Source organism: Hippichthys cyanospilos, chromosome 2 (assembly GCF_059441005.1).
Source record: "Hippichthys cyanospilos isolate Australia breed blue-spotted pipefish chromosome 2, RoL_Hcya_1.0, whole genome shotgun sequence".
NCBI lineage: Eukaryota > Metazoa > Chordata > Actinopteri > Syngnathiformes > Syngnathidae > Hippichthys > Hippichthys cyanospilos.
This window is the reverse complement of record NC_142370.1, coordinates 5,430,942-5,440,468: the sequence shown is the minus strand read 5'-3', so window position 1 is coordinate 5,440,468 and position 9,527 is coordinate 5,430,942. Positions and strand designations below refer to the sequence as shown.

General features: G+C 39.0%; 1 protein-coding gene and 1 non-coding gene across 2 annotated transcripts in view; one reads left to right on the top strand and one right to left on the bottom strand.

Moving 5' to 3' along the window:
- The first annotated feature begins 97 nt into the window (after positions 1–97).
- The window catches only part of LOC148426973 (CLIP-associating protein 1-B-like), a 33,651-nt gene continuing 24,221 nt past the window's right edge, over positions 98–9,527 (top strand). Inside the window, exons 1-8 of the mRNA XM_088407445.1 lie at positions 98–301; positions 981–1,393; positions 4,674–4,752; positions 5,269–5,372; positions 5,459–5,550; positions 5,774–5,849; positions 6,635–6,732; positions 6,807–6,877. Coding sequence (XP_088263571.1) covers positions 1,178–1,393; positions 4,674–4,752; positions 5,269–5,372; positions 5,459–5,550; positions 5,774–5,849; positions 6,635–6,732; positions 6,807–6,877 — 736 coding nt within the window. The 5' untranslated portion in view covers positions 98–301; positions 981–1,177. The remainder of the gene's footprint in view (positions 302–980; positions 1,394–4,673; positions 4,753–5,268; positions 5,373–5,458; positions 5,551–5,773; positions 5,850–6,634; positions 6,733–6,806; positions 6,878–9,527) is intronic.
- LOC148426975 (U4atac minor spliceosomal RNA) lies at positions 3,437–3,564 on the bottom strand. Its single transcript, XR_015864939.1, has one exon. It is a non-coding gene; the product is annotated as a U4atac minor spliceosomal RNA (small nuclear RNA).

Sequence of the window (9,527 nt, the reverse complement as noted above, 5' to 3'; positions counted from 1 at the left end):
ACAGGGATGGACGGCCCACGTTTCTGGACAAATCCTTCCTACAGGTGTCGCTCTTCTGCAGTGATCCCATCTATCTTCCCTACGGCACGCGATGCAGACCAAACTTTTTTCATTTTTTTTAAAACTGGCAAGTCGATTTTTTTCCTGTATTTGATTGCCTTTGCATCACAATAATTATGTTGTAAGACATGAATGCGACATCTTTTTGCGTGCCACTGAGAATATGTGTCGGGCTGCGATTTGAATGAACGGAAGCGGTTATCCCAAAGCAACGTCGCCACTTTTGACTTTGGTCCATCCGGTGAGTGAGTGAATTCCAGTGTCGCGGTATTAATGTTTAATTCATTCACACGCCATACTGCATATGTTCGTGACCTGACGACTGACGCTGCGGATTTGCCAAAAATGTAACTTAAGCTAACGCTAGCCTGCGTCACTTAAGCGCCAAGGCTGCTTATTTTGTCTAGCTGCTGCGCTAGCGGGGAAGCTAGCGGCTAAACAAACTATTATACCGATTACCGACATAAACGGCGGCGCAAGTTTAATTACTAAGTTAACGTCGAAAGTTAGAAGGGGCGTTGCATGTAGACAAGGCAATTTTATTTGCATTCAGTTTTCATGCACACAACACATCCAAAGTGATTTACAAAGGCACAGAATCGAAACACAAGATTGTATTTAAATATTAAACTTTGAAGAAATGCAAACAAAAGGAAAAGAAAGCAAAAAAGAAACTCAAAACGATAAGTGAGCGCGCCCATGCACACACACTGGATCGAAATGTTCAAATATTGTTTATGATCCATGTTGGGAAACAAATGACAGCTGTAACCAGTCTTCTGGCCATATTGAAATGTAGTTTGAGCAGCGCTCAGCCCCCCCCCCCCCCCCTTTTTTTTTTTTTTTAATTTTTATAATTCTGTCATCACCCGATTGCTAAGTTCACCTAGTTGATGATGCTTTTTTCTGTGGTCTAGCAGAACTGCTCAGGAGAACAAATTGGGTCGGCAAGTGGTGGATTATGGCGCTCACAGGGACTCTGCCAGGAACGCCAGCTGCCCCCTTAAAACCGTAACTGGCTTAAAACACGACCAAGAGACTCATCATCTATCAAGACTTTATTGGACTGAACGCGAGAAGAGGTGTTTTTCGGAAGTTGGCCTGTGCTCATCATCCGATGGCTGAAGAGGAGGAGGAGGTGGTGATGGCCACAGAGTATTTACTGGAGCAAGTAATGCTCAAGGACCTGAACAAAAGGCTGCAGGCGGGCCACGAGATGGTGGAGCTTATCCAACAAGAGGACAGATGTCCAGAACTTGAGCAGGACCAGGGGACCTTGGACAGAATGGTGGAGACGCTGGCCAGCTCCTGGGTCAACTCCAGTCATTTCAAGGTCAGTTTGGGCCATTATTCATCGCTGGCATATTCAGATGAAGAAAAACACATGACTGGTAGTAAATCATCATTTTCAGACCAATAAGATGAATTAGATAAACTGCTCAGTGCTATGGCGAACTATTTTGGAATCGCCGACTTTTAATATTGATGAGAACAATGACGAACCTCACGTCACACACAGAGGCTGTGAATTTGGGCTAATAGTGATAGTAAATTAAGATCACAGTCACCAGAGCCATGGCCCCTTTCCAGCTCCATACTCGCAATTGTGAACAGAGGCCATGTGCATGCATGTGTGCATGTATCATGTTCTGACTGGTAACTTCCCTTCTAAGTAGAGCTATACACTCTGCTGTGCAATCAGGTATGCAAGACTGATTGACCTAAGCATTGACATGTTTCTCCCGTTCCTTCCAACCCATTGATGAACATGAAAGTTGCTAGTACTTTTACAAAAAAAAGTATATATGTTATATTGCTTTATTTTTCCTGTAGACTTTATGTATTTGTGCGTGACACCAAAAGATGGATACGAGACAAAAAATCAACATTTCTGCTTTGATTTCGAGGTGTGTACATTTGGACCTGATACACAACTTAGAGGAGAACATTATATGTAAAGGAAAACTACATTTTTGGGTGATCAAAAATATTGGAACATGTGACTGACAGGTGTGTTTTGTTGCTCAGGTGTTTCCTAATTTCACAAATTATTTCGAATAAACAGCAGTTGGTGTCTGCAGTGCTCAGTTTCAGAGTTTGCTTTTTCCTGTGGAGATTGCACTTTTAGTAAGAGGTGGAACAAACATGAAAATCAGAGAGCTGTCTATGGGGAAGAAAGAAGCAATTATGAAGCTGAAAAAATCTGAGCCATTGGACAAACATTTGCCAGAGCCAGTACAACCATTTGGAATGTCTTAAGGAAGAAAGAAACCATTGATGTAGTAAGTAACAGATGTCGAACGGGTAGACCAAAAAGAAGAGTTGATGATAGAAACATTGTGAGAGCTGCTAAGAAAGACCCCAAGACAACTGCTAGTAACATCACCAACAACCTCCAGAGGACAGGTGTGTAAGTATCAGTCTTTACTGTTTGGCGAAGATTTCATGAACACAGAAGGCTACACTAGAAGATGCGAGGCATTCATCAGCAAGGAAAATTGGAAGACCTGGCTGGATTTTGCCCAAACTTACAGAAACAAGCCTCAAACATTCTGGGACAAAGTTTTAAGGACTGATGTGACAAAGATGACCCTTTATCAAAGTGACGGAAGGTTAAAGTTTGGGGAAAAGAAAGATCAGATCATGATCCCTAACGTACAGTCTTATCTGTAAAACATGGAAGGGGCAATGCCACGGCTAAGGCTTGCAGGGTTTCTTCTTGGATGGGCTCGTTAAGCTTCATTGACAATGTAACATCTGATCGAAGGAGCAAGATGAACTCAGATGACTCCACAGAATCATTTGGCCTGCATGTTCAAAGAAAAATTCAAATGCAAGGGATTTGCAACAAAATGATAAATCTTACTTTCTTTAATTTGATCTGTTCCAATACTTTTGATCACCTAAAAATGTGATGATCCGTGACAAAAAAAGTTTTCTTCTAAGTTGTATATCAGATCCAGATGTAAATACCTGGAAATAAAAGCCAAATTGTCTATCTTTGGTCTCGTGTTCGTCTTTCGGTGTCACACTTAAATGTTTCCAGTCTACAGGAAAAATAAAGGAATTAACATCACTGTTAATTCATTCAATTTTAAATTCGGTCTCGGGAATTAGTAAATCGGAACTCGGAAGCTATGTTTTTTATATATTTTTTTTATTTGGACTATCTATATTTGACTAACCCTACGTTAAATCGTTTACATGCTTTTTTATTTTCATTATCGAGCGTTAACTCGATGGGACGTAATCGACTTTCTCTAGTCTCAATTTGACCTATTCATCCACCTTCGGATTCACGTTGATGTAATACCAGAGTTGACCGTCAGGGTGCATTCACAGGCGCTAGACTGCTTACTGGACAAAGTTGATGTGCGGTTCCAAAAATTGCACCAGAGTCCGAATCTAGGATTCGGGTGATGCGAATGTGTTGGTATGGTGTCAGCAGGAACATTCTCACTATCCGTTCATTGAATATTCCAGTCACCCCATGACGAGGACAGATGCGCGCGTGTGGTTCATGCGGCAAACTAATCCAATGTTGACAGAGAATTCACTCACGGTTTTGCTCGATTTACCTCTCAACTTTTCCATCTCAACCGTCGAACTTGCCATTTTTTGCCTTACAGACATAATACATCAATGACACTGTGGCGTGGATAAGAACGGCATATTTTTTTGTGGGTTCAACCGCTATAACCGATTTTATGTAATTACCCACAATCCTTTAGGTTTCAACTTTTTGGTTCTTCTGCCCTCTAGTGGCCGTAAAGCCGACTCATTTCAAGGACTTGGGTTTACCATCCCAATAAGTAATAACAGCATATTAGACCAACACTAAAACAATTAATAATAATGTAATAACATAATTTAAATAGCTGTATAAATAAATATACATTTATAATACTGCATTTCCATTTTAAATTAAGTGTGACGTATACTATGGGCATTATACCATAATGGACATAAGGGCAACATGTCAAACCATACACATCTGAAATTACATGTAAGCAGTTTTGTCCATTTTTAAAATATTGCTGTACTATGGTATAAGTGTAATTTATTGTTTTGATTATAGTAAAAAAAAAATGCATCTACTGTAACACCACCAATAATAGTATTGACGGTGATGATAACAAATCTGTCTGAATTTTCATACTTTTAAACTTTTGTCAACAAAATGAACTATGTTACCACAATATCCTTCTTTTAGTGCTTATATTTGTTTTGTCTTTCATCATCCATAGGTGTGAGTAGGAGTGTGATCAGTTGTTTTTCTATACCTGTGATTGACTAGTGAACTGTACTGTACCTGCAGCATTATCGTCTTCGTGGTCGTCTTAACATTTGTATGAAATCAATCCACTTCATAAAGTACGGCAGTGTTTAACCGCATGCTTTCTTGGAACTTAAAACATTACTTGTAAGTGACATAAAATCATCTGACTTACTGTCCTTGTGTACTTGAGACAGCTAGCCATAGGGCTCAGAAGATCTGTGATCTGAACTGTGAAACTTGGTGATTCACTAACCAAATGTCTCTTGTGTTGATTATCGCAATATTTAGTAGTACTCTTCTTGTAGTGTTTTCAAGCTAATTTGTCATCTTTTAGGTTGTACTGTTGGGGATGGATATTCTGTCTGCGCTTGTCAGCAGACTTCAGGAAAAATTTAGGACGCAGATTGGAACAGGTGAGTTTTTTTTTGTTTTTTTTTGGTAGCAACATTTCTAACATGACATAATTTTTTTTGGTCAAGTTGCACTTCTCAAATTGTGGCTGCCGTGTCTTATATTGTTGTTTACTTGTCTGACTCAAAATGTAAAATGTCTTCCCCTTAACTTTGGTGTAAAACCTGAAGTAAAAACAGGAACGGCTGCTCAGATAATGTGGACGTTTTTATGTTGCACAAATGGTACGGGCACGATGTAGGGGCAATCAGAGAACCCAAATTGTCATCTTGCCTCTCACAAGTCATATTTACATATCTGCTTGGATGATGCTGGAAGCGCAGATTAAGCAATGGAGACTTTGAAATGCACTAACAAAGGAAAATAACACCTTGGGGATGTTAAGATTAAATTGAATTAACTTTGTATCATGGTTAAAATCCCCCAATAATTGAATTTCCATGATTAGGGGCCTTTTAAAACATTCTAGAACAAATATTTTTAGAAGAACGTACTGTAGCAATATTTCTTTTTTTCAGTGCTCCCCAGCTTAATAGATCGTCTGGGAGATGCCAAGGATCAAGTGCGTGACCAGGACCAAGCGCTTCTACTTAAGATCATGGACCAGGCCGCCAACCCACAGGTTAGTGAAACAAATTTGCATGCATGTAGTAAAATGTCATCTTTCCTTTTATTGCAACAAGGATGTATTTTATTCATGTATGCCAGTATGTTTGGGAGCGCATGATTGGAGGCTTCAAACATAAGAATAACCGGACACGAGAAGGACTCTGCCTTTGCCTCATTTCCACCTTAAATGTGTAAGCTCACGTCACACCTCAACACTTGAAATAAGTCAGTGTGAACAAGACATTTAATTTTTTTTTGAACTCTTTGTAATTAATTATTTTGAAGAAATGTAAGTTTAAAATGTAAATACCAAATTCAGTGTTTCATTGAAACTGGTCTTGTTCTTTTAATGTTGTGATTTGTAATGTTCAAGGCTTTTAATGTCATGTATAAAAGGCATATGATTGCTTTCAGGTTTGGCTCGCAGAGCCTGACGCTCAGCAAAATAGTTCCTCACATTTGTAACCTCCTGGGAGATCCCACCAGTCAGGTACAGCATGCTTATTATCATCTGACAACATGACAACTGCTCTCTATTCAATTATTTTATTGCAATTTTCTTACCTGTTCTGTACGACTGCTGTGTGACTTTATACCTCAACAGTGTTTCTTAGTTGATAAGAGCAATAGGAAGCATTTATTCTCCTCTGTTGCAGGCATAAAAGGCATACAGTACGTTATCAATCAGCCATACAGGACAGGTAAAAAATAAAAAAAAATCTAGAGTTTTGCCTTGACGAGAACCATAGAAAGTTTCTGCTAATCTTCAAGAGTTTTATTGTCATCTGTTATAGTATTCTTATACCACACAATGATTGGGCGGCTGACTACATTCCATAATCGAGCAAATAAATAAATAGCAACTAAAAATAGCCATAAAACAACAAACAAAAACAAGGGTGCCAATAATATAGTGCAAAATATCACGTAGTGCAAAATATTAGAAATATTTAGAAAATGGATGCACGGATGGAAATCTTCCTCCTTCCTTCCTTCAGCCCTCTTTAGCTAAAAGAATGACCGCCTCCATCCGAGCAGCACCCTCCGTGTAATATAATCAGCAAGAACTAGACCTGCGATTATATAAAAAAATAAATTGTTGATGTGATAGATCACATTTATTTACTCGTTATTTAAATTTGTAGGCGTTTTTCAGTGATCACTTAATTCTACACACTGCCTCTAGCAGATCAGCAGAAGTGTCCTCTTGCTCCCATCAACTAAAATTACAGTCACATGATATTGTGAATGATCCTTTGCAAACTTGTTCATTAGGTGCGTGACGGAGCCATGAGTTGTCTGGTGGAGATCTACCGTCACGTTGGGGAGCGAGTGAGGATTGACCTCGGAAAGAAGGGCTTACCTCAGTCACGGTGAATTTTGAATGCCGCTCATTGAATTCACACAGTGGCCCATTAACATCCAAATCACCTTTTTGAATCACCAGGTTGAATGTCATCTTTAGTAAGTTTGATGAGGTCCAACGGTCAGGGAACATGATCCTGTCACCTGTATCAGGTAGGATTATATAATTATGCTGCTTTTATTGCTCAATGGTTGTGATAACCTGTCATAGTTCACGCACCGGGTAAACTTGGAAGTTAATTGCTGTTACAAGTGACTAGTTGGTATTGCACCACCATATCAAAGAGCGTCTCAGTCATCTTAAATAAACATCAAGATACAGTAACACAGTACTGTACCTTGTATAAAATGATTGCGTACCAGTTGGTTTGGAAATGGAGCAGGACTTAATTAGGGTTATATACCCTATTTTTAAAGCTTAGTACACATTTTCTCAGTCTCATGTTTTATTTTGGGCAGTGTCCAGTGTCTACAATTTTTTTTTTTTTTTTTTTGTAAATTACTCTGGCTTTAAGTAAATACAAGTGTTAATAGTTCTACATCAGAGGTCACCAACCAAAACGAGAGCTACTTCTTTGGTACTGGGTAATATGAAGGGCTACCAGTTTATGTGAAGACCCTGCTCATGTTATTGACTTTTTACAATAATTAGGAAACCTCTGTAGTAAATATATAAATCAAGCGTAAATGTAATTTATATGTCACAAACGCGTAATCATCACTAAAATTCCTTGAAAATCACGATGTTCTGTCACTTGCAAATTATTTGCAGAACAGGTCTACACTCATGTGATACTCTGGGGCTACCCAATGCCCGCGGGCACCACGTTGGTGATCCCTGTTCTACATCATTTTTGCATTCTACTTTATAAATAATCAACACATCAGCACGGTATACATAGATTAAAATCAGAAGTCTTGCTTTTAGCTGGCTTTTTGTTGGTGTTTGATGGGTGACTTCAACCATGTAGAATAATTGTAGTCTTCCCAAGCCAATTGTTGAGCCCGCCATGACACCATCTTGTGTTCTGCATGGAGCAGAATCCCCCCCCCCCCCCCCCTCTCCTCCTCTTTAATTATATAAAATGAGCATATACCAGTTGGATTGGAAATGGAGCAAGACTAAATGAAATACAGTGAACCCTCATTTATCGCGGTAAATACGTTCTGGAACCGGCCGTAATGGCTGAAAATCCGCGTGCCCCCCAACCCCAACACACACACACACACACACACACACACGCACGCACACACACGCGCACACACACACACACACACACACACACACACACACTTTTCACATGAAAAAGATTTGTTTTGAATTTTTTCAAACGTGAAAATTCATGCTGTCCATATTATTTAAGAGAAATATTACTGCAGTACACATTCAACAGCACTGTACAGTACAGTTCAAGTGTAAACGGTATTTCAAGTGTAAACTATCCATTTGAATAATCCTTGATCATGTACAGATTAGATTAGTTAGATTATTAGCTGCTGCTACTACTGACCGCAGCTGCACAAGACTTCAAAAGAAAGGGTTTCTTTCATCGGCTGTCAGCAATCCAGATTGCTAAAGCAGCTTCCATATGAACGATCGTTTTATTATGAGCCTTAACAACTGGCTTCGCTGAATTGCCATAGATGATGGCAGCAGTCTTCTAATGTTCGCCTCGTCCTTAATGTAGCGAATGGTGGATTCGTTCACTCCCAAATGGCGGGCCACGGCCGCGTAACTTCTCCTTCGAGAAGTATCACCTTCTCAGCAATTGACATCATTTTTTTGTTGGCGTTTGGGCTCAGTACAAGCCTTCGCGGGAGCAGCACGCTTGGGAGCTATTGAAAAAGTTACCATATATACTGTATTCTTAAAGGTTAGTTTAAATATACAGTACACATTTTAAGCATTATTTAATATAGTTTTTTCAGTTGTACTGGCGTTAAGCAAATACGCGTTCTAATTAGAGTGAATTTGTCAAATTAATTTGGCCATATCAGGAATATAAAGTGTTAATGATTCTACATCATTTTTGCATTCTACATAGTAAACAATCTACATATGAACACTGTTTACATAGATTCAAATCAGAAGTTACTACATTACAAATAAGCCCTCCGGCGCAATGGGTCGATGGGGCTGGTAGTGACAGACTAATGGCCAACCAAGTCTCAGCTGCATTAGATTGCAAAAGAATTGCCTCGGGTGTTTCTTGTGCATAGCAACGCATTTGATTTGAAACCTTAGTAGATATAGAATTCACAAATCCAGTGTATTAAATTTACATTTACAACTGATGATACCAGTTTTCGAACTGTTGGTGGTGGTATTTAATCCCTTATTGTACTGTATAAGTAAATAGTGGATATGGTCTGCCTTATATTTTCTTTTGATGAATAAACAAAACCCCTAAAAAACTACTTGACATTTTGATGCAAGAAGAAAGATAATAATTAGGTAATAAAAAAGGTAATAATTAACAGTACCCAAATATCCCAAGTACTTTATACCAAGTTATAGAGTGCGTTTTGGCTGACTGTCTCATTTGGAATAACCATGTTCAGCGAGAAACCTCAAGATCAATGAAAAGGCTTGTTATTCTGAAAAAGGTGTGTCCCCTTGTCCTTGCCCATTTGTTTACACATGTAGTCCATTTGTTTGCTCAGTTGAACTTGTATGATAGGTTTTTTTTTTTTCCCCCGGCATTCATGAATTACTGTTGTATTGTTTGGGCTGCAACCTATTGAAAAGATCTGAGGAAACTCGCCAGGAAAGATTTTTATAAGTAATTTCTCAGTAAAAGCT